This window comes from Lissotriton vulgaris, chromosome 1_1, assembly GCF_964263255.1.
Source record: "Lissotriton vulgaris chromosome 1_1, aLisVul1.2, whole genome shotgun sequence".
Lineage (NCBI taxonomy): Eukaryota > Metazoa > Chordata > Amphibia > Caudata > Salamandridae > Lissotriton > Lissotriton vulgaris.
Genome location: NC_141685.1, coordinates 39,599,522 through 39,624,344, shown reverse-complemented (window position 1 = coordinate 39,624,344; position 24,823 = coordinate 39,599,522). Strand labels below are relative to the sequence as shown.

The window sequence follows — 24,823 nt, the reverse complement described above, 5'->3', positions numbered from 1 at the left end:
TTGAGTGAATGCAAGCGATCTCGCTCTTTTGGAGTGTTTGGTAAAACGCCTGCCCCTGGGCGGGGGCGTGGCCATACCTACGGCCTTCTGGGCGTTGTAGTCCATCAATTACTTCCCAAGTGGGTAAGCGAGTTCTATTGCCAGTAAACACCGTTCATGCCCCAGTGGGTTGAGGGGGCCTCCAGCTCCTTTGGCACGCAGCTTTGTAGTTGCAAACTGTGTTTGTGCGAGCGCGCACTGGAATAGCGCTCACACAGCTTCCCCCCATTCGCAAGCCCCGGGTGGAGCTGCAGGTCCGCACGGGAATGCGGGGGTCCTCTTCGCGACCGGAACAGCCGCTAACATCAGTCAAGTACCAGATTCCCAAACAGTGAAGTGGACCACATGGAAGCTTCTTTAGAAAAACACGAGGTTTATTCACAACTTGCTCGTGACATCAGAACATGGTTGCAGCCTCAGTAATGTTTGTAGCCAAACGCGTTTCGGGATCACCATCTCCCTTCTTCGGTGGCGTTGAGTGAATGCAAGCGATCTCGCTCTTTTGGAGTGTTTGGTAAAACGCCTGCCCCTGGGCGGGGGCGTGGCCATACCTACGGCCTTCTGGGCGTTGTAGTCCATCAATTACTTCCCAAGTGGGTAAGCGAGTTCTATTGCCAGTAAACACCGTTCATGCCCCAGTGGGTTGAGGGGGCCTCCAGCTCCTTTGGCACGCAGCTTTGTAGTTGCAAACTGTGTTTGTGCGAGCGCGCACTGGAATAGCGCTCACACAGCTTCCCCCCAACTACAAAGCTGCGTGCCAAAGGAGCTGGAGGCCCCCTCAACCCACTGGGGCATGAACGGTGTTTACTGGCAATAGAACTCGCTTACCCACTTGGGAAGTAATTGATGGACTACAACGCCCAGAAGGCCGTAGGTATGGCCACGCCCCCGCCCAGGGGCAGGCGTTTTACCAAACACTCCAAAAGAGCGAGATCGCTTGCATTCACTCAACGCCACCGAAGAAGGGAGATGGTGATCCCGAAACGCGTTTGGCTACAAACATTACTGAGGCTGCAACCATGTTCTGATGTCACGAGCAAGTTGTGAATAAACCTCGTGTTTTTCTAAAGAAGCTTCCATGTGGTCCACTTCACTGTTTGGGAATCTGGTACTTGACTGATATATATATATATATATATATATATATATATATATATATATATATATATATAACCATAGGGTTTACAGAAGTTATAGTTAGGAATTAGCATTTAAAGAACCTTAGAAATTCACTGAAAAAAAACATAGGTTTCATGGACCTTATAGTTAGTTGGACATTTCACTCATATAAAACCAGAGAAATTCGCCTGTTCTGGTTAGTTGAGCTAACTATAACTCGCATGACCGCAATGTACTGCTGATGATGTCACATATTACATCACTCATGACATGGTCAGTGACATCAATGATGACATCACTGATGACATCTCACATCCAGTGACTGTGTGTTTCTGTAAAGGTTAAATATGTTTTATATATATATGTATATATATATATGCCAAAGTGTATTGAAGAATGAATGCATTTACAAATACCTTAAGAGATTATTTAGTAGGTGTGTGACTGACTGTACAAGTGAGTAATTGAACGTGTCTTACTGAATGCATGGGTTAGTGACTAAACAGTGTAAAAATCTGTGTTAGTCTCCGTTGGTGTGTAAGCAACTGCATGGGTTGCTGAATAACTACAGGAGTGTCTATATAAGTTATTGATTTGTAGTCTGAGTATCTCTATGAGTCCCTGAGTGTCTGTGTGGGGGTGCGTGGAGGGGGGTGTATGAGTCTGTGCATAGATGTCTAAGTGGGTGATTCAGTGGTTGCATGGATTATAAAGTGCATCTGGGAAGGGCTGTATGGGTGAGTTAGTGTGCGTATGGGTGTGTTGGTGAGTGAATGAATGTCTCAGTGGTATATCTGTGAATAACTACATATGTTTTAAGGCACTATATGTGAGTGTTGGAGTATATAAATGAGTATAAGTGACACGAAGTTATTTGAAGAGTGTGTGGCTAAATAAGTGATTCTATCAGTGATTGTATAACACAGTATATGTGTCAGTATCTGTATAAATAAGTGAAGTAGTATGTCTAAAAATAACAAAGTTGGTGTGTATAACTGTATACATGAGCAAATAGGTATGTAGTTGATTCTTTGCTTTACTAACTAGGTGTGTGAGTAACTCTATGGATGAGTGGCAGAGTGTGACTGCATGTATAGATGTATGAGTGCATATTATAGTCCTGTATTGATGAATAACTACCAGTGTAAGTGATTATATGTCTGTGTAGACCTAGGAAATAGTGAGTGGTATGTAGTATATGGCATTCTTTTGTGTACGGTTTCAAAAATAGTACTCTGCATTTTAGAATGCGTGTGTCAAAGTTTATAATAGGGAAGGTGCATTGTTAAAAGAACCTAATCATTAACATATCCAAGGAAACACTGACCCATTGTCAAATAGCCACACTACAACGTGGCACGTCATTTGTACCAACGTATCAATCAAATGAGCCTGAAACCGAAGCCAGCTTATTTAAAGTCATGAGGAACATCAGACTTAAACATTTTTTCACCAATATGGCCCCCGAGTCCACAGGAGAAACTGGAGACACTCATATGGGCTTAAGGAGCAAAAGCTCATTCATGGCACCAGTTAGTCAAAAAATATTTGACTCGTATGAGACCATCACAATGAACGAAATTAAGGAACTGTTTAAGAAACCTGTTACAAAAACACCAATTTTACCATCAGAGAAAGGCAAGCGATCAATCAAATTGTCAACAATCAGAATATAGTTTGCTGCAAAGCTGACAAAGGAGGTGCACTCGTAATAATGGATTCAGACTTCTACCAAAGGAGTGTTAGTGAACATGTACACAATGTTGATTTATACATGAAACTACCCCAGGATCCAACAAGGGAATTTGCTAAAATATTAATAACCTTTGTGGAGAATGCCTGCTCAATGGGTGTGATCACTGATAAGGACAAAAAATATTTGATACAAGAATACCTGTGGAGCCCCAGTTTGCATATTCTTCCCAAAATACACAAGGATTCTAAAAAAACACTGTTCCGTCCAATTGTGTCTACGAAGGGATCCATCCATGAACCAATTGGAAGGTACTTAGACAAACATCTACAACCAAAAGTTAAACAATTAATTACTTACATGTGCGACACAACCGATTTCGTAACCAGATTAAACGGCACCACTTTGGATCCTACCATGACAATAACTTTATTCACCATCGATGTATGTGCGTTCTAAACATCCAATCCGCACAACAGAGGCATAGAAGGAATTGAATTGTTTCTAATCAAACACAACATCAGACAAGAATTAAAGATCTTCCTCTTAGAACTACTTCAATACACCTTAAATCATAGTTACTTTACCTGGAACAACGACTTTTTCTTACAATTAGCCGAATCATCTATGGGCAATTGTGCGGCTCCCAGCTAAGCTAAATTGTTTATGCATCGTCTGGAACTGGACAACATCCTATCCAACCCGAGATGAAATGAGAAGATCCTGAGATTTTGGCGCTATATTGATGACATCTTTCTCATATGGAAAGGGCCTCTAGATGAGATTAAGGACTTTATTACATTCATCAACAATATAGACGACCACATTCAAGTCACACATTCGGTCAGCACAGAAAGTATTTCATTCCAAGATGTACTAGTGACATGCAAAAACAACAGAATTGAGACAGATGTATACACAAAGAGTCGAGACAGGAACAATTCTTTACATTTTGACAGCTGTCATCCTGAGGAAATATAAATTTTATGGTCAAATGTTCCCTAACGTGTACCCCACCGTCTCCATGTACCAGCTTAAAGTGCATGTAACTTCCCTCCTGTGCCAGCTATGAAGACGCAAATACATTTGCGTCCAACGTTAACATGTCCTCTTTCAGATCCACCCTGAATGGGTTGAATATTCCGTTCCTAAGTATGCTATGCCAACGTCTTTTTGTGGTATACTTTACACGTTTTCCAGCCCAGGCGAAGTAGGCCCTGAATTCTGCCATCAAGCCTTTTCTGCCTTCTGACTCTGAGATGCCTCAGCCTGGGCCGGCCTCTGTACCCGTGACCTCTGCCTTACTCCCTGCGCGGCTCACGGCGCTTAGCTCAGCCTGCTGCCTGCCAAGACTGTATTCAACCTTCGCATTATCTGTTCCGCTCCTCGAAAATGCATTCCTACCTACTAGTTTAAGTAAACATCCCCCCAGCTGCAGAGCAAAGGGCCCGGCCTCACTGTCTCCGTGCAAGTAATTCATAGCCTCTGTTACCATGGTAGGCCCATGCCCCCTCGCATCTCATGCAGACACTTAGACGCTTATACACGCACTCACAGTCAGTATAGAATAGCTTCTGCCCCAGAGACCTTTTCCTTCTAGATAATATGGTTCCTAAACATCAGATATCAGATATGATAGAGGTACGAGTTGATCTGACATGCCAGACTTCTGTCTCTTTCCGCTAGTGTAAATGTCAAGTCCCCTGCACCCTCAAGTTTCACGTCAATCACACGTCATGCAGCTGCGCGCGCATCCAGACCTCAGATTTCTGCTGACATTGCAAGATTCTGCTATGTAGCCATCCACTTGTGACACTTACATATGACGTTTCTAGCACACGCCTCTATGTTCATGCCTAGTTCACGCCTTCTAATTACGTATCACTACCACGTGTGTGCTCTTATCTTGTTTCTCTCAGCTGTTACGCCTACTGTATTGGTTTCTATTATATGATTTAAGTATATAAGCTATGTATTGTCAATAAAATGTTGCTCTATCCCTTCCTGCACCCCAGCGGTGGCAGGAACATGATATCCGGTACCATAACCATTCCTTTTTAAGGAATAAAACCCCTAAGAACTCTAACACCACGGACTCTGCCTCTTTCTTTCCGATTGAGTTATTTTTGTTTAAGTACTTACCTGCATAGAAATTAGGACGGTAAATCAAATATTTACCACATTATTTTGGCGCCCGAATAGGGACCCCTCCCCCACCTTACGCGCCGGTTGGTGCGTTGCAACCTTTGCCCCCTGCCATAAGTCAAGACGGAACTACGCGTACCCGCAGGATTTCCTGTATCTCCCTCTGGCCCACGGAGGTGACGGAGACTGCGATCAGCACCCAGACGAGGCGGTGAGGAGTGCGGAGGATCCCGACCAGAGCCTAGCCGAAAGAAGCAAGGTCCGAGGTGTCAAGAGGCCCACCAGTTCCGAAGTATTCACGTATCGAGTCGAGTTCAGTCCGGTCCAGTCCAGTCGAGTTTTCCGAGGCCTTCCGATTCCGTGCTTCCCGGTGAGTACCATTGCTGGGGACGCATCTAGACGGGTACATTATTATGTATCCGGTAAAGACGGGTTTGGGTACACAAACACGGTCTGCACTGTTTTAGACAGTGTATCTGTACTGTTTAGCAGTATATCTAGCATTCAAGTTCTTGCACTGTTCTCAGCAGTGTATCTGTGCTGTTTAGCAGTACATCCAGTATCGAGGGTAGTCATATGTGTTCCAAATGTCTCATGTGATTAATGTCATAGTATGAGTGACTGTTTGATGTACATTATTGTGTTTTTGTGTAACTAGTTGTGTTCAGAGTTAAGTAGCAAGGATTGAGTATCCAAGTACTAAGTAAATAAGGTGCCGTTCTTCAATAAGTTAAAGCAGATAGGAACTAGGAAAGGGATACTAGAGGAAGAAATTCCTATCCCCCCTAGGGACACGCCTGGAAATTTCATGTACCATAAGCATGGCATAGACGCCATACTGTATCTAGATTTATGGGCCGATTATACTAAGCACCTAGAAGAAAGACACAGGTGGCCCGTTACAGGAACGTGGGATGCCGAGTGCATCCTGAAAGTAGAAGAAGCACTATGGAGAAAGAAAGCCAGACAATCACAGAAAGATGCCATAGAATTATGGCGTAAAGAATCCCATAAACGTGCCGAAAAAGAACTCCGAAAAGAAGACAGACATAGAGGAGAGTCGGATAAAGTCTGAGAAAACGAATTAGTTAATGAAGGGATCCGAGTAAAAGCAGAACAAGTAGACAGCGCGCGAAACAATCTTGTAAATGGCATGTACTTAGTGGCCGAGGGTTCGCCTGAAGCCACTTCAGAAATACCGAAAGATCTGCCGCCACCATTGGTTCCAACTAAAGTAAGTCACAGGACTACTAAAGACATATTCTTGGCTTCCTATCTAGATGATGTAGCTCCCGCTTACACCAATCCATCTGCCCGCGTGCCGCCTGTTGACGGTGACGGAGGTGGCAACCCACTCCAAGACAATATCCCGCCATTACCGCAACAAAGTTCACCCGCTCGACAGTCTGTTCCTCCACCTCCACCACTTCCCACACCTAAGGTTAATATACCAAATCCGTTTTTGCCTGACCCTATTAAAAGACAAGTTCAGGTACACATACAGACCCCACAGAGAGATAATGCTCAAGCCTCAGCCTCAGGAGGTGCGACGGGGGGTCTCCAGACCCCGCCAACAGCACACAGATTAAACTTTAGAGACATGCTGAAACAACGTACACCCCAATCACCAGGTTCTAACATGCTCAAAGAACCCCTTCCAGTTTGCAGATATGATCCAGTACCCGGTAAAGACGATAGAATGTTGATAGCATCACTACGCTTACGACAAGCTACAGATTACCTAGTGTTATTCCCAGGGATGACCGACCACCTAGATAGAATATATCATTTTGTCCAGACTGGGGAACAGCCTGAAAGTATTAAAGAGGCCCTGGCACACCAGAAAGTTGACACTCAAGCATATATATTACGTTTCTTCATAAATTGCTTAATAAGAGACCGAGACAGGCCTGGGGTAGACCAGGAAGAAATGGAAGCACTAAACAAGTGGGGTCAAAATATAGCCGAAGGAAAACATGATAAGCTTAATTGCATAGCAAGCATGTACATGAAAATCAGAAAAGAAGTAGTAGAAATACACAAAAGAGAACAAGAAAAAGAAAGTGACAGGAACGACTCCTCCGAGTAGGAGGGGCCTGAAGAACCAGAAACAACTAAAGAAATGATAGCTTATGTAGGTAAGGGAAATTACCTTAGGAAAGGCATTCGTCCAGAAAGCAAGAGAGTTTTCCTCTCTGGCATATCAAAACCGAATTCTCCTGAATATCTGTTCCAAGATACCGATAAAATGCTTCAAGAACGAATGGGGTACCACGTACTAAATTCTATGGATGAACAAGAACTAGCCCGGTCAGCAGTACTATGGGCTGACAATCCTAATACATACAATGATGACACAGTAGCACAGACATTTCTGAACCTTTCCCCAGACGAGCAGAAATTAGCTGGTGTATACATGATTCAACACCTCCTCATGTTATACAGAAATCAACATTCGGACCCAGGTCCTTTACCTGATACATTAGAAGCACTACTTATGAATAGATGGAGAGGTCTAAGTACCAAGTTAATTCAAATAATTCTAGAACAACGGCACAGATATAACACTTTCTTAGGCCCACAATATGTTTCCGCTCCGCCCAGAAAGAAAAATGTTCCATATGGAGCATTTTGACAGGCAGAATCCTTTACGGGAAGTACACCCAGTCATGGGTACCGATAATACCCTGAAACGTGTGTATGTGTACACACCTCTGACCAAGTTAGAACTATTAGAGATGAAGAAACTAGTACCCTGTCACGATAAAGACCCCGCAGGCTTTCACCGAGAACTTAAGGATATGTTACTCATGGGAGATTACACCTATACGGATATTATGAAATTGTTAAAGGTATTGTTGCCCACCGGCATCTATGAGAAACTCAAGGAAAGAGAATGGGAGGTGGGAGATAAAAAGATTATATGGACTGAAATAGAAGACGAGGAAAAAATTTGTACTCCAGGGCTAGGCCTTGGGGAGAAAGCTAAAGCATTACCAGGTTTGATAGTACAGGTTTTGCCAAGATTATTGACAACTAAAAAGGAAGACTGGGACGCAATCTCAGCCTGTAAACAGAAACACGATGAAGATACTAGTGACTTCTATTCAAGATTCGAGAAATGTTTCATTATTAATAGTGATGTATATGGCCTAGTGTGTAAAACACTAGGACTCTGACACGCACTACAATCAGAATGCTTTTCCTTTTAACCGTTCTGGTTTATTTTTACTCAATATCATAAATCAAACACTTCCATCACATGCATGTGATATGCAGTAATACATTGCTTAAACAATCATTATGAAATTCACATGGATAATACTGATTATTGTCCGAAACCAACAGTATATCATCAAATCATAACAAATAAATCAACAAAAACCCAATGCATTTCGGGGCATAAAAAAGCCCCTTCGTCAGGGGTCTATTTTTTATCAACTAAACTCATGATTTATGGGTTTAGTTAAGCTATATTTTCATGATCTGTGGTGGTAAGTGAATTATATCTGTGTTTTAGACGGATTATATCGATAAAACGGGGACCTGCGAGCCTAGTAGTTTAAATGTCGGTCTCGCCGAAATGTCCGCTTTCCGCACTTCTATTCGATAAGCGTGTTGCTCAAAACGGAGTTCTCGCCATGGCTGTCACCGTACGAGTGCCGGCACTCGTACGGTGACAGCCATGGCGAGAACTCCGTTTTGAGCAACACGCTTATCGAATAGAAGTGCGGAAAGCGGACATTTCGGCGAGACCGACATTTAAACTACTAGGCTCGCAGGTCCCCGTTTTATCGATATAATCCGTCTAAAACACAGATATAATTCACTTACCACCACAGATCATGAAAATATAGCTTAACTAAACCCATAAATCATGAGTTTAGTTGATAAAAAATAGACCCCTGACGAAGGGGCTTTTTTATGCCCCGAAATGCATTGGGTTTTTGTTGATTTATTTGTTCTGATTTGATGATATACTGTTGGTTTCGGACAATAATCAGTATTATCCATGTGAATTTCATAATGATTGTTTAAGCAATGTATTACTGCATATCACATGCATGTGATGGAAGTGTTTGATTTATGATATTGAGTAAAAATAAACCAGAACGGTTAAAAGGAAAAGCATTCTGATTGTAGTGCGTGTCAGAGTCCTAGTGTTTTACACACTAGGCCATATACATTGTTTTACCAGTGAGCAGGCACTAATCTGACAGAGCACACCTATTGTAGGAATATTTCAAATATTAGGTACACCCGAGTGCAATACCCTTCCTCATTCATATCATTATTAATAGTGGCCTAAAACCATGTAGCGAGTCGTACCCGCATCTTTTTGTAACGAAATTAGTCGAGAATTCCCTGACATCAGTTAAGAACCGCGTATACAAGGTTGAAAGTACATGGCAAGCAAATACGCCATCCCAGATGTTACAGATGTTACAGTATCACCAGAACAGAATTAGAGAAGAACAGGATCATGAACAGAGACGCATGAAAGACATGAAAATGTTAGTGGCCCAGTCGGTTCCAGCCGACGGCCAGAGAAAAGGTACGACCCAGACCCAGAATTCAGCAGCTCCCGTTAAAGGGACATGCAACTATTGCAAGCAGCCAGGTCACTACGTACATGAATGTCCAGTCCTGAAACACAATATAGCAACAGGTAAAACTAAAGAAAGACCACATCCGCCTAGACAAGACCAGGTCCAGCAACAGACTTCACAGAATTCACAGCCTATGCATGCTCCACCACATACAGGACAGACCGCAGCGGTATCACAGCCACAGCCCATTGCCGCGACGCAGCAAGTTTCACGGCAAATGTGCCAGTACGCCCAATCTGATTATCCCGATTATCAGCGATACACATGAAACAGCCTAGAGAGGGAGGTTGGCTTGCCTCTTATTGAGATTCCTGTAGATCAAGAGGGTCCTTATGTACACAGTCAAGTATTGGGAAAAGACAGAAAGTTTTTAATTGACACAGGGGCAAGCCGCACAACAATCAGCCATGATGAAGTCCCAGGGGCACCCCTCTCAGGCTCACAGAATGTTTCCCTTGGTTTTTCAGGACAGCCTATTGTAAATGAGGTATCGAAACCCCTCCCCCTGGCTGTGGGTCCATTATCACGTGTTACAGACTTGTTACTCACGAAATCATGTCCAGAAAACTTGTTAGGTATCAAAACATTGAAGGCTCTAGGAGCAGTGATATGTTGTTCTCCGGAAGGAGTTAGACTTTTCTTGCGAGACTTCAAGGGTCACTATGTATTACGAGAGTTTGATGTCAGATTGAAAAATGTACCGGAACACTTGTGGGCACAAGGCCCAACCGATGTAGGCTGCATGCACATTACACCATACCGTGTTACACTCAAGCCAGGTGTTGTTTTACCCCGAATCAGACAATACAAGTTACCACCCAATGCTGTAGTGGCTTTACTGGAAATCATTGAAGAGCTCATTGCCCAAGGAGTGGTCGTAGAAACCGACTCCAATATCTGTAATTCCCCTATCATTCCGATTCTTAAACGTACTGATCCCAATGCACCGCCAGTATATCGGCTGGTGATTGATTTACGAGAACTGAATAAATGCATTGTTCCACAGTATCCTGTGGTTCCCGACATCTCATCCCTATTGACTGCTATTGATTCAGAAGCAACGTTCTTTACTGTAATTGACCTCAAGAACGCCTTCTTCAGTGTGCCCATTGATCCAGAGAGCCAATATCTCTTCGGATTCAGTTTAAATGGACGAAGTTTAAAATTTTCACGCGCACCTCAAGGATTCACAGAAAGCCCCAGCATCTATAGTCAAGCACTGAAAAGACAACTTGATTGTATTCAAATGCCAGTTAACACTGCCTTACTACAGTACGTCGATGATCTGCTGATCACCGCACGGAGTGAACCCGAATGTGAACAAGCATCACTGACAGTCTTGCATTTTCTGGCCGACAAGGGACACAAGGTGTCTCCTTCGAAGCTACAATTCTGTGTTCAGCAAGTTGTGTACTTGGGTCACTTGCTGTCCAAAGTGGGGAGACAGCTCACTCCTGACCGCATTCAGTTAATTGTAAATATGCCACAACCCCAGACACAAAAGGAGGTACGGGCCTTTATAGGCCTCACCTCGTACTGCAGACAATGGATTCCTCAGTATGCATTTCTAGCTAAACAACTCATTCAGTTGACAACACAGGAGGCAGCGACTTCGACTGCCCTTCCTTGGACTCAGGAACATACACAGGCTTTTGAAGAATTAAAGAAAGCTTTATGTCAAGCACCAGTTCTAGCGACACCATGTTACAGCAAACCTTTTACACTTTTTGTTACAGAACGTGATGGTACAGCATTGTCTGTCCTCACTCAAGACCAAGCAGGTTCACATAAACCTTGCGCTTATTTTTCAAGTACATTGGATTCAGTAGCCCAGGCACTCCCTGCGTGCTTAAAGTCAGTTGCAGCAACAGCCCTAGCAATCAGACAGAGCGACTCAATTGTTTTAGGACATCCATTAACAGTACAAGTTCCACATTCTGTAGAGGTTCTTTTAAACAGAACACAGACTCAACACTTGACTATAGCACGACTGACAGGTTATGAATTGACGCTATTCCAGCCACACATAGAAATCAGACGCTGTAGCATTCTAAACCCCGCAACATTGTTACCTTCGATTATGACTAATTCAGCCCCGCATGATTGTATAGAGATCATTAATGCAGTAACAAAGCCCCGACGAGACTTAACAGATGTCCCACTGACAAATCCAGACCTGACACTTTACGTGGACGGTTCATGCATGAGAACGAGTACAGGAGAGTTAGTGGCCGCGTATGCAGTGACCACTGAAACTAAAGTTAAAGAAACATATCGTATTGATACACTGTCCGCTCAAGCAGCAGAGCTCATCGCTCTGACCCGAGCCTGCATACTAGCCAAGAACAGAAATGTTAACATATACACTGATTCCCGTTATGCTTTCGGAGTCGTACACGACTTCGGAGTGTTATGGCAAGAACGAGGTTTTTCTGACCTCTCAGGGTGCCAAGATCCAACACGGTCCCCTCATTCAAGCACTGTTAGAAGCAATACATCTGCCCTCGGGCATATCCATCATGAAGTGTAAAGCACATACTAAAGTTACAGATTCTGTTTCCCAGGGTAACGACCTGGCAGACCAAACCGCAAAACATACAGCATTAACTCACACCCAGACAACTGATGTGACAAAGACAATAGTACCGACACAGTGTATGTCAGTTAGGGATCCCACACTAGATGTAATCGATATTCAGACACATGCTACTTCAGATGAAATAAAGAAATGGACTGAACTAGGAGGGATTCAGACAGATCAAGGATGGATGACGAAGGGAAAATCTACATGGTTTCTCCCTGACTCTATGGTTCAAGTCATAATAAATACAGCACATAGTCCAGCACACCTAGGAGAAAAAGCTATGTTAGACAGTTTACAGAACCTCTGGTACAACAAACATTTACGAGCAGCAGCAAAACAGAAAGTGCGTACTTGCATGATCTGTTGTCAGTTCAATCCAGGTAAAAGCGTCCCTGTAGAGCAAGGTGGATTTCATCCTCCCGATCACCCTTTTGAAGTCCTCCAGATGGATTATATCCAGATGGACCGTTGTCGAGGATTTAAGTATGTCCTCGTAGTTGTTTGTGCACTTTCCCGTTGGACCGAAGCATATCCAGTCTCAGATTACACTGCCCCGACCACTGCCAGGCAGCTGGTTCGAGAATTCTTCCCACGGTACGGCTTGCCTCGTATCGTGTACTCAGATAACGGACAGCCATTCTCATCCGAGCTCATGAAACAGGTTTCCCTTCTGCTAGGATATCAGTGGAGATTCCATTGTGTCCGACATCCCGAGGCCGCTGGCCTTGTAGAAAGGCATAACCAGACACTGAAAACACGACTTGCTAAAATCTGTAAAGAGAAAGGGGTCGACTGGATAGTCGCCCTGCCAGTTGCACTGTTCTATATGAGAATGGTCCCCCATTCGAGATCAGGACTATCCCCGTATGAAGTGGTCTTTGGCCGACCACCGAATATGTGGGGGACGCCCATGCCTAAGAAAATAACCGATGTTGATTGTAATATGCTGACAGATTACCTTGCCTCCGTGATGTCTGCACTCCAATCATGTCGTTCACAGGTTGCTGCAGCCTTTCCCGACAACACTGATGTAAAGCCACACGATGTCCGTCCCGGTGACACTGTGTTAATCCGCAACTTCGACAGGAGGAGTCCGCTGGAGCCCCGTTGGCAGGAGCCGAAGCTCGTCCTTCTGACTACGAGGACCGCTATCAAGGTGGAAGGCCGCAAAGGATGGATCCATACGAGTCATATAAAGAAATGTAACAAACTTTTGCCAGAGACTGACTCGTCCACCCCCTCAAAGGACTGCCTCGAATCTAGTGACTTTAAAGTTCCCAAACGAGAGAAAACTCCCCAAGAGGAGTACAAAAAGAAACTACGATCTAGCAAGTCAGACAGTTTAATTGTTTAAGTCCTCCCCTAGGTAAATCGGTTAAATTAGTTTCTGACATGTATCCCCTAGATCGAGATAGAGAGAGAGAGAGACAATTCAAGAAACGTGCATATTGTAAATCACTTCGTAGTCACTGTATAGTGACATTATTGATTCTGTTTTTTCTAAGCCTCCTGGTTATTGCTGCTAGTATCTTGCTGCACTTATATTACCCTATCTTCAAGCATACACAACCTGTTTACAATGTCACTGCCGAACATTCTTTTAGTGAATTGCCCCCTCATGAGTTATCTTACCGACTTGCGCTGCGCAACAATACATTCATTAGTATGTTACATCACTCCCATCAGACTAACAATGCTACAAACTGTTGGATATGTGGCCGACTCCCTCCCTACCAGAAATACAAGGGAGTTCTGCCTCTCTTTCCGTACCCGTTCACTCACAATGGCTCCTGTGGTGCATGGTTTAGATTAATTAATTCTTTAGATTCTGATATCGCTGTTTTCGGGGGGAATTGGATTTGGGGAAACCTGAACCTAGTTCTGCTCAACGCCTGCTACCCTGACCAGAAGGGACAACCCATTAGGACAGGAACTGATCTAGAAAACGAAGTATATGGATTAGGTAATTATACAATTAACCTCATGATTCTTACTGTTGAATCCGAAGCCGCACCCGTTATCCCTGCTATGTCAGTATTACCAGTCACTGGTGATTTATGTGTCAGAAAGAAGGGTTCGGTACACTTAGGTCATAGAAAATGTACTACTGTGGTCGAATTCAATGATCAGGGCAGGTCCTCATTTAGAGCTACTCGTCATTTCTACTTTGTTTGTGACCATACCGCATACATACGCTTACCTCCAGATTGGGATGGTACCTGTTACATTGCCTTCCTTCTGCCCCCTGTTTTCCTAGCTCCTCCTGATTATCATAGAAATACAAATCTAGTAAACAGTAGACTCCGAAGAGATCTCCCGATTGTCGACTATACTGAAACGGCATTGGAGCAATACACAGATTTCAATAAAGGATTCTTTTTCTTCACAGGTCCCGTCCAAAACAGTAAACTAATACGTAGATTAACTAGAACACTCGAAGCAGTAGTGAATGAAACTACCTCTGCTCTAGGCAACTTAACAGAGGAGCACTCTGCCATGCGGGTTGTTGTCCTTCAAAATCGTCTTGTTATTGACGTCATCTTGGCAGATAAAGGCGGAGCTTGTAAGGTCATCAGGTCAAGTTGCTGTGTTTTCATTCCAGAAAACGCGCCAACTGTATATAAAGCTATCACACGTCTTCATAAGATTGCAAGTTTGATACATCAGAATCCAGGCACCTGGACTTGGTCCGGTTGGTTCTGGACAACGTTGACCGCTTGGGGATGGAAGATCCTATCCTTCCTAGGCATTGCCCTTGTCATAGTATTCAGTTGCTGCCTGTGCCTACAGTGTGGGCCAGCGATTTGTGGTCTGTGCGCCACATCGTGCATTGCACATTCCAGTTTTCACTCAAAACGCGAAAAGAAGAAAGAAGAGCAAATGATGTTACAAGAACAGACTGATCGGTTCATGAGGATCGATATATCATGAAGGGTCCGTAGGGAACAAGGAGGGAATGAGGAAATATAAATTTTATGGTCAAGAAATGTTCCCTAACGTGTACCCCACCGTCTCCATGTACCAGCTTAAAGTGCATGTAACTTCCCTCCTGTGCCAGCTATGAAGACGCAAATACATTTGCGTCCAACGTTAACATGTCCTCTTTCAGATCCACCCTGAATGGGTTGAATATTCCGTTCCTAAGTATGCTATGCCAACGTCTTTTTGTGGTATACTTTACACGTTTTCCAGCCCAGGCGAAGTAGGCCCTGAATTCTGCCATCAAGCCTTTTCTGCCTTCTGACTCTGAGATGCCTCAGCCTGGGCCGGCCTCTGTACCCGTGACCTCTGCCTTACTCCCTGCGCGGCTCACGGCGCTTAGCTCAGCCTGCTGCCTGCCAAGACTGTATTCAACCTTCGCATTATCTGTTCCGCTCCTCGAAAATGCATTCCTACCTACTAGTTTAAGTAAACATCCCCCCAGCTGCAGAGCAAAGGGCCCGGCCTCACTGTCTCCGTGCAAGTAATTCATAGCCTCTGTTACCATGGTAGGCCCATGCCCCCTCGCATCTCATGCAGACACTTAGACGCTTATACACGCACTCACAGTCAGTATAGAATAGCTTCTGCCCCAGAGACCTTTTCCTTCTAGATAATATGGTTCCTAAACATCAGATATCAGATATGATAGAGGTACGAGTTGATCTGACATGCCAGACTTCTGTCTCTTTCCGCTAGTGTAAATGTCAAGTCCCCTGCACCCTCCAGTTTCACGTCAATCACATGTCATGCAGCTGCGCGCGCATCCAGACCTCAGATTTCTGCTGACATTGCAAGATTCTGCTATGTAGCCACCCACTTGTGACACTTACATATGACGTTTCTAGCACACGCCTCTATGTTCACGCCTAGTTCACGCCTTCTAATTACGTGTCACTACCACGTGTGTGCTCTTATCTTGTTTCTCTCAGCTGTTACGCCTACTGTATTGGTTTCTATTAGATGATTTAAGTATATAAGCTATGTATTGTCAATAAAATGTTGCTCTATCCCTTCCTGCACCCCAGCGGTGGCAGGAACATGATATCCGGTACCATAACCATTCCTTTTTAAGGAATAAAACCCCTAAGAACTCTAACACCACGGACTCTGCCTCTTTCTTTCCGATTGAGTTATTTTTGTTTAAGTACTTACCTGCATAGCAATTAGGACGGTAAATCAAATATTTACCACAATCCGATGTCCTTAAAATGACATCTGCCGTATTCTCAATTGTTAAGAATAAAAAGAATCTCTTCACAGGCCAGTACATACGTGGAGAATCAGAACATAACGCTCGCAAAATTCAAGGAAAGGAATTATCCAGAAACGTTTTTGACCAGAGCAAAAGAAAGGGCAGGAACAATCAATAGATCTGAATTACTAACAACTCGAGCAAGAGAAACAACCAGCAACAGACCAGTATTTGTGTTCAAATTTTCAACCAGGAGTTATTAGGTAAAGAAAATCATACAACAATTTTTTGGTGTCCTGGGGACCACAGGACACAATTGGACTTCATCCCCCGAGGAGCAGGAGGTGCGTGTAAAAAGGGGGCGTTGCCCCAGACCACTCTCAGCAATCCATCTGTGTGGGACTTCCTAGAGACAACAGGAGGGCTAGTTGGCCCCCAGGGACCCTCAGGAAGCAAGGGGACTTCATCCCTCAACCAAGAGCACTCCAGGAGGAGCGTTTGCAGAGTGGTGGAGAAAGAGAGCATGGCCTGTGTCTACCTCTCAGCAATCCCACTGTGTGGAGCTTACTGGAGGTAAGAGGTAGGCTAGTTGGCCCCTAAGGACCCCAGCAGCGAAGTGGACTTCAAACCCCATCCAAGAGCACACCAGGGAGCGCGTTTACAGAATGGTGTGCAAAGGGGGCGTGGCCTGCTATGAGAACTTAGCAATCCTGCTGTGTGGGACGTAATGGAGGTAACAGGAGGGGTAGTTTGCCCCCCAGGACATCCTTGGAGGCCAACTACTTATATATTACCTCCAGTAAGCCCCACACAGTGGGATTGCTAAAACGTTTTAGGAGGCCATGCCCCCCTCTCTTCATCACTCTGCAAACGTGGCCTGGCAGACTACGGGATGAGGGATGAAGTCCAATTTACTCCTGAGGGACTCTGGGAGCCAAGAAGCCCTCCTGGTACCTCCTGTAAGTCCTACACAGCGGAATTCCTGAGCGCTGATCGGAGGCCCATCACCCTTTCTCCACCACTCTGCAAATGTGACTACTAGTTAAAGAAGTGTTTGCAATGTAATAGGTTTTGCATTTGCGAGAGTTAGAGCTATTGGCGTTGTAAATGTAAAAGTTTTTACTAAAGTTTTTTGGTATGGATGTACGTTGTGTGTAGTGGAATCATGTGGTAAGTTGTGCGGTGAGATTATGTGGATAGAAAGTATGTGGTATTTAGTGTAAGGGAATTATGTAGAGTTCGACTGTGTTATAGAGAGTAATTATGTGGTATGATAGTCTTGTGTTGTGGACTGGTAACCTCAGGTTTAGTCTTCCTCGTTTCCATAGAAGCTCAACTATGAACTCAGTGAGACAAAAAAAGGAATCAATGAGGAGCACTTGTGGACCTAGTCAGAGGTATGAGCAGGACCACTGGAATTATGCAACTGTTTGGCTGCACCGACTTTCGCACAATTATACATTTTCCGCATTGGCCACATAATCTACCGTCTGCTCCCTAATCTGCAGATTTGAACACAAAAAACCTTGTTTCTAGCTCAAACAGCTCAAATGTTACCAAAAATGCAGCAACAAGTGTTAAAGCGTGTTGGAAGGCCCTTTGCAAACCTAGAATGGTCACCTGTTACTTATTGCTAAATGTAGGTGTTAAATTGGCACTAATGGTGGGCAAGCCACTCTTGCCTCTTTCTGTACCTCTGTTGCCTCTGTCTGCACCCCTCTTGCTTCTTTCTGCACCTCTGTTGCTTCTTTCTGCACTTCTATTGCCTCTTTCTATACCTCTGTTGCCTCTTTCTGCACTTCTCTTGCCTCTTTCTGTACCCCTCTTGCTTCTTTCTGCACCTCTGTTGCTTCTTTCTGCACCCCTATTGCCTCTTTCTGCACCTCTCTTTCTTCTTTCTGCACCCCACTGGCCTCTTGCGGCACCTCAATTGCTTTTTTCTGCAGATCTCTTGCCTCTTTCTGTACCTCTCTTGCCTCTTTCTGCACCCCTGTTCCTTCTTTCTGCACCTTTCGTGCCCGTTTCTGCACCTCTCTTGCCTCTTTCTGTACCTCTGTTGCTTTTTTCTGCACTTCTCTTGCTCTTTCTGCACCCTTCGTGCCTCTTTCTGTATCCCTCTTGCCTCTTTGTGCACCTCTCCTACCTCTTTCTGTGCTCCTCTTGTCTCTTTTTGCACCTCTGTTGGTGCTTTCTGCACTGCTCTTGCTTCTTTCTGCACCTTTTTTTGCAAATGTCAGCCTCCCTCATGCCTTTTTCTGCACCCTTCTTTGCTATTTCTCCGCCTCTCTTGCTTATTTCTGTACTTCTTTCTTCTTTCTTCACTGCTCTTGCTTCTTTCTGCACCTCTCTGGAATATTTCCGTACCCCTCTTACCTCTTTCTGCACCCCGTTCCCTCTTTCTGTACCTTTCTTGCCTGTTTCTGCGCCTCGCTTGCCTCTTGCTGCACCTCTGTTGCTTCTTTCTGCACTTCTCTTGCTTCATTCTGCACCCCTATTCCCTCTTTCTGTACCCCGTTTGCTTCATTCTGCACCTCTCCTGCCTCTTTCTGGACTCTTCTTGCCTCTTTCTGCATTTCTGTTGGTTCTTTTGTGCTGCACTGCTTCTTTCTACACCTCTCTTGCACATTTCTGCACCCCCTTGCCTTCTTCTGCACTTGTCGTTTCAACTTTCTGCACCTCTCTTGCCTCTGTCTGCACACCTGTTCCCTCTTTCTGCACCTTTTTCCTGTTTCTGCAACTTTTTTGCCTCTTTCTGCACTTCTCTTGCCTCCTTCTGTACCTCTGTTGCTTCTTTCTGCACCTCTCTTGGTTCTTTCCGCACCCTTCTTCCCTTTCTTGTGTCCCTCTTGCCTCTTTCTGCAGATCTCTTGTCATTTTCTGCACCTCTGTTGCCTCTTTCTGTACCTCATTTGCCTCTTTCTGCACTTCTCTTTCTTCTTTTTACACCTTTGTTGCTTTTTTCAGCAATTCTTTGCCTCTTTCTGCACTTCTCTTGCTTGTTTCTGCCCCTCTCTTGCGTCTTTCTGCACCTCCGTTGCCTCTTTCTGCACCTCATTTGCTTCTTTCTGAACCCTTCTTGCCTCTTTCTGTATCCTTCTTTCCTCTTTCTACACCTTTCCTGCCTGTTTCTGCACCTCTCTCGCCTCTTTCTGTATCTCTGTTGCTTTTTTCTGAACTTCTCTTGCCTCTTTCTGCACCCTTTGCGCCTCTTTCAGCACCTCTGTTGCATCTTTCTGCACTTCTCTTCCTTCTTTCTGCACCCCTGCTGCCTCTTTCTGTACCCCTCTTGCCTCTTTTTGCTCCTCTGTTGGTTCTTTCTGCACTGCTCTTGCTTCTTTCTGCACCTCATTTGCTTTTTTCAGCAATTCTCCTGCTTCTTTCTGCACTTCTCTTGTTGTCTTCTGCACCTCTCGTACGTCTTTCTGCACCTCTGTTGCCTCTTTCTGTACCTCATTTGCTTCTTTCTGCATCCCTCTTGCCTCTTTCTGCACCCCTTGGGCCTCTTTTTGCACCCCTGTTCCCTCTTTCTTTACCTTTCCTTCCTGTTTCTGCACCTCTCTTGCCTTTTTCTGTACCTCTGTTGCTTCTTTCTGCACTTCTCTTGCTCTTTCTGCACCCTTCGCGCCTCTAGTAAGCTTATTCAAAAGTGTAAAAGTACTCACAAGTGTACGTTACCTTTGTGAATTAGGCTGTATATCTCTGACTCCAGTTGCGGCAGACTCAGGAGTTTTATGGAGTGATTTTAAAAAAGCACAAGCAGAGTCAAACACTGAAATGAGCATGTGGCTTTGTTTAGAAGGGGTTGGTTGATGTGCAACGGGGGGGGGGGGGTTGACAGCCCAAGTGGGTTGGGCTTGGTTTGTCTGAGTGGTTTGTTCTATCTGCACATTAGAGGGCAGTAATGTTTTGCTCTAGGTGTCCTATTTGGGTGTCTCATTGTGCTTGCATGTCACAAGGTGGGAAAGGCTTCCTCTGGTTGGCCTGTTTGATTGGCTTGTTCTGCAGTTCTGCACCTTAGGTGGCGGCAGTGGTTCTCTCTGGGTGGCTCGTTCAGTCTGCATGTTATAAGGAGGCACAGGCTCTCCCTGGAAGGTTCATTCAGTAGGTCTGCATGTTACAAGGTGGCGATGGTTCTCTCGGGGTGGCTCGTTCTTCCTACACATTACAAGGTGGCAGTGGTCCTCTCTCGGCACCTATGTAGGTGCTTAGTTCTGCAGGTCTGCACATGTTAGGAGATGTCAATAGCTCTCTCTGGATGGCTTGTCTGACTGGCTTCCTGTCGCTCCACGTTACAAGGTGGTAGTGGCTCTCTGGCTGATCTGTCTCAGTGGTTCCTTCTGCAAGTCTGCACATGTGAGAAAGTGGTGATGGTTCACTCCTATTAGCCTGTCTGGGTAGTTTGTTCTGTCTGCTCAAGTTAGGCTCATTCTGTAGCTTTCGTGGGTGGCTTCATTGAGAGCTGAACTCTTACCCATTTCCCTGCTTCTTTTCACAGTCTATGTCTGCCTGCAGACAAAGTATTGTCCTGTCTCCGGCCCGTGCTGTTATAGTCTCAGCATAAAGAATGCCTAATGTCTTCACTGCTTACCCTTACAACTCTTTAATCAGTCAGCCAGTCGTGATTCTACCACCTGGTACCCATGGTCCAGCCACAAAGTGCTTGGTTGTGTATACAGAGCTTGTGCTCTTACTGCCTTTCGATACGCTCCTGCTGTGGAAATGATTGATGCACCATTTCCCTTCTAGAAAGCTAACATTCATTTATTTCAATCTTACAGGAAATGGATCGATGAAGAGCAACATGAGTACCTCTTTTCAATATCATGAAAAACCTGCAATTTTCAAATCTGTGGCACAAAAGAGGAAAGTAAACATGGTCCAGAACATTTCTGAGATAAGACATTCCAATAGCCAGATGCCACCAGCGAGTACTCAAGAACAAGGAGGAGAGAAAAGTGCAAATTGGCCAAGAGCTTGCAGTGCTCTGCAAAAGTCGACACCCTACGAGTGGAGATTAGACAAGAGCTGTGAGAGTACAGTGAAAAACAACAGTGTTCTCTGTGAATCAACCACACCGCAAAGTAGCAAACCATACACACATGCTGACAGTGGGCAAACCAGCCCAAAGAGCTGCTATGTACAATATCTTCAAGAACACAACTTACAAGGAAGATATGCATGTACTGAATGTGGTAAAAGCTTTGGAGCGATGTCAAGTTTGCTCATACATAGGAGAATACATACAGGGGAGAGACCTTATCATTGTACCGTGTGTGGAAAAAGCTTCAATCAAATAGGAGCTTTAAATAGGCACCAAAAAATGCACACAGGAGAAAGACTGCATCGGTGCACTGTATGCGGAAAAGGATTCAACCGAAAGGACTACCTGCAGGTCCACAAGAAAATACACCCAAACATGGTAGACGATTGTGAGTTCCATCTAGTGGAAATTATGTAAATACCAAAGTGTGGACCATGAGCGAATTAGGGAGCACATGGAGTTGTTATCGTCCTTTTACCAATGCATAGAAAAGAGAGTTATAAGAGACATTCAGATGGAATTAAAGACAACTACACATATATGGCTCAGAAGAAGAAATGTTATTGCAACTGATTGTCAAGTCTTCCCCACAAATAGTGAGAGGAATAAGGATGGCCAGTGATGATTGCAGCAGCTGGTCTAAACCGTGAAGTGTATAAATCGTTCTAGATGTGTTGTGGCACATTTAGTTGATTTTGTGTCTGAACTTACTCATTGAGTCTATGAAAGGGACTAGGTATGGACCCCATAAAGAAGCTAAGTGTTAACAATAATCTGGATTTACTTTGAGAGAATAGTAGCAACCCTTGTCTCTTGATGAAGGTCCTGACCTGGTATACAAAAAAAAGAAGCTGAGTATAGAGTTGCCATCCCAAGACTACAGTGTGTGTTAGATGTACATTACCAGAAAAAAGTCAGAGAAATGAGAGGAAGGAGGTGGGTGGAATGTTATAGGTATACCTAAAAACCAAGAAAGCAGATATACATCACTCCCTTTACAAAAACACAGTGAGTATAGGTCCATCATCGTAGGTTTGGAAACAGGCTTTTACTCAACAAAGAGCGAAATTTTACAGCATTGCGTAAAAAGAACGGGCAGTGTGCCACACTACTTAAAAACCTAGAAAAGACGTATACTTGACTCCGTCCTTGGAGGTTATGGCTCTTTTCTTCCAGTATCAAACAAAGTACCAGATATCTTTTAACCCACTAGCGCAATCCATCTCCACGCAATAGCTAGATCTCACTCTTAGCATGGGTATTAAGAGGTCTGCCGGCAGCTTTTCTACAGGACTGAGTCTATCCACCGACTGCCACGCCCACTGGCTAAAGTGTAGACACTAGAAATGGCTGCCTGCCACTTCTTATAGCACTAGAAACTCCTGAAAACACAGCTAATAGCTATGGCAGTTGCCCTGCCCACTCACATGTGTCCAAGTCTTATGTGGTAGTCCTAGAAGGTTAAACACTTACTGTTTGAGGCCATGGGCATTGTTTTGGGGCAGTGGAGCAGGGAAACAGCGCTTCTGTCCAGCTGTTGGATCTAGGTGGAGCCACCAATTCAACTGAGGCAGCTCCTACAGCCATGTTAACCAACTTGTCATAAAACGAGGATAGTGGAAGATAGCAGTTGGTGTTGCCTTCCATTGGTATCTTGAGCTGGATTTGAAATCAGGCTGATGGAGTCTAGAGACCTGCTGATGAAGATCTTGGTAGTAGGAGAAAGTATTCTCATCTGGTGACCACTTGGCAGAGGACAAAGGCCGCAGATGTGGTCCAGGAACTAAGTGATGCCTCAAAGAGGATGTGAGAGTAAAAAACTAATTGTGTGTGAAGTAGTATTGATGTAGCAGGGAACATACCACGGGCAGTGTATGAAGCAGTGCAGATTATGTGACCTCAAGTTGTCTTTGGGAAGAGAGGCTCTGTGCACAAAACCTTGAATACATTTTTGATCTCCAAAAACCTCAACATTCAATCCAATGTTGCTGCAAAAATGACCGAACAGACTATGTAGTAATTATCCCCTCCCTGGAGTGAGATGCTGTCCGTCAGCTCTTTACAGACCTGCAATGGCCACCTCCTCTTAAAGAGATCCAGTTCAGAGCCCATGATGTAAATTAGGATAGCTTTCCAGGAGGCGCTGCTGTTTTAGAGAAGGTAACAAAGCACCATTGGGGAAACCTGGGACCGATTGAAGAACCAGAAATCTTGAGTCCATCAATACTGAGGCAAAGATACTGTTGGTCTGCGCTTGTAATCACTCCCATGTCCAAACAAATGGAGGGCTGTCCATGCAGGCGACATTTCATCTCTCTGGGCCTTCGACTGCCCTGATCATGTCCTCCATTTTGGCCCTGCTCTACAAGTCGAGCCTTGTCTGGTTTTGTTGTTTCTTGTGGTGGATGTAAAGCGGTGAGTTTAGTGTGTATATTTTTTATCTTCACTGCCACCCATCAGTCATGGAATCCGCCAGTGTTCACTCCGGTCACCATTGATATTTAGTTTTAACATCAGTTCATTAGATACCAAATTCCTAAATTCCATTCATAGATTAACAAACTCATTTGTAGATCAAGGGCCCTTAGGATAACCTTCCGGTAGAAAGTGCATTTCTAAGTTCAACAGGGACCCCTTAACCCTTGGGAGGCCATAGCCACATCTTGGTTCTCGCTCCTCATTTCAAAGGGTGGTAGAATTGCTACTCTTCTTCTGTGGGGACTCGTCCAGCTCCACCTTTCGAATCTCTTTGCTTGCAGTCCTTCCGCCCCAGAATAGGCAGCTCAACAGGGTCTGAAGATGCACTGTCTGTCGAGTGGCTCTTCTGCCAGTTGTGTATGTGCAAGCCATGATGGTCATGAATAAGAAATATGGGTACATGTCCCCCTGTGCTAAGAGGAAACTGCTGGCGCGTCGGGCTGTTTGTTAATTGTTTTACAGAAATCACTCCCCATTTTTATGTAAAACAAAATAAAAAATTCTGATGGATACTTTTAGCTGCAGATTCTTCGCCTCTGGAACACATCCAAGCCCCAGACTGGATCTGGAGACTTCTTCCAGCAATGCTCCTGTGCATCAGTAGGTGGCGCAGTATGGCATTGCGGCGACTCTATACTGCCCTATAACTGACAGAGCGAAACAGCATATATGTGCCACTCCCGCGCATGGACGTTAGTTCCTTTCATTCTGCACCCTTTGGCACGGATCTGGAGCTCCACTCCAGTCTTCCTGCAGTCACAATGAGCAAGGGAACAAAGTCCCCACTGAACACCTAGATTACAGAAGCAGATGTCTGACATGGACCTGCACAAGCTGCGTCTGTGGAGCTTGGGCTCTGATCAATCAATCAATCAGGCGTTTCTTTAGCACTACTACTCACCCGTAAGGGTCTCAAGGCGCTGGAGGTAAGGGTGTGCAG

The 24,823-nt window shown here is 44.6% G+C and overlaps 1 protein-coding gene across 2 annotated transcripts in view; it reads left to right on the top strand.

Annotated features, from left to right (window-relative positions):
* Positions 1 to 22,312, top strand: part of LOC147737108 (uncharacterized) — a 96,085-nt gene extending 73,773 nt beyond the window's left edge. The window contains exon 7 of one of the 2 annotated variants that reach the window (XM_086963899.1): positions 21,143 to 22,312. In XM_086963899.1, the coding sequence (XP_086820025.1) occupies positions 21,143 to 21,822 (680 nt within the window). In that variant the 3' untranslated portion in view covers positions 21,823 to 22,312. The remainder of the gene's footprint in view (positions 1 to 21,142) is intronic. The other variant, XM_086963892.1, reaches the window with a different exon arrangement.
* Positions 22,313 to 24,823: the final 2,511 nt, after the last annotated feature.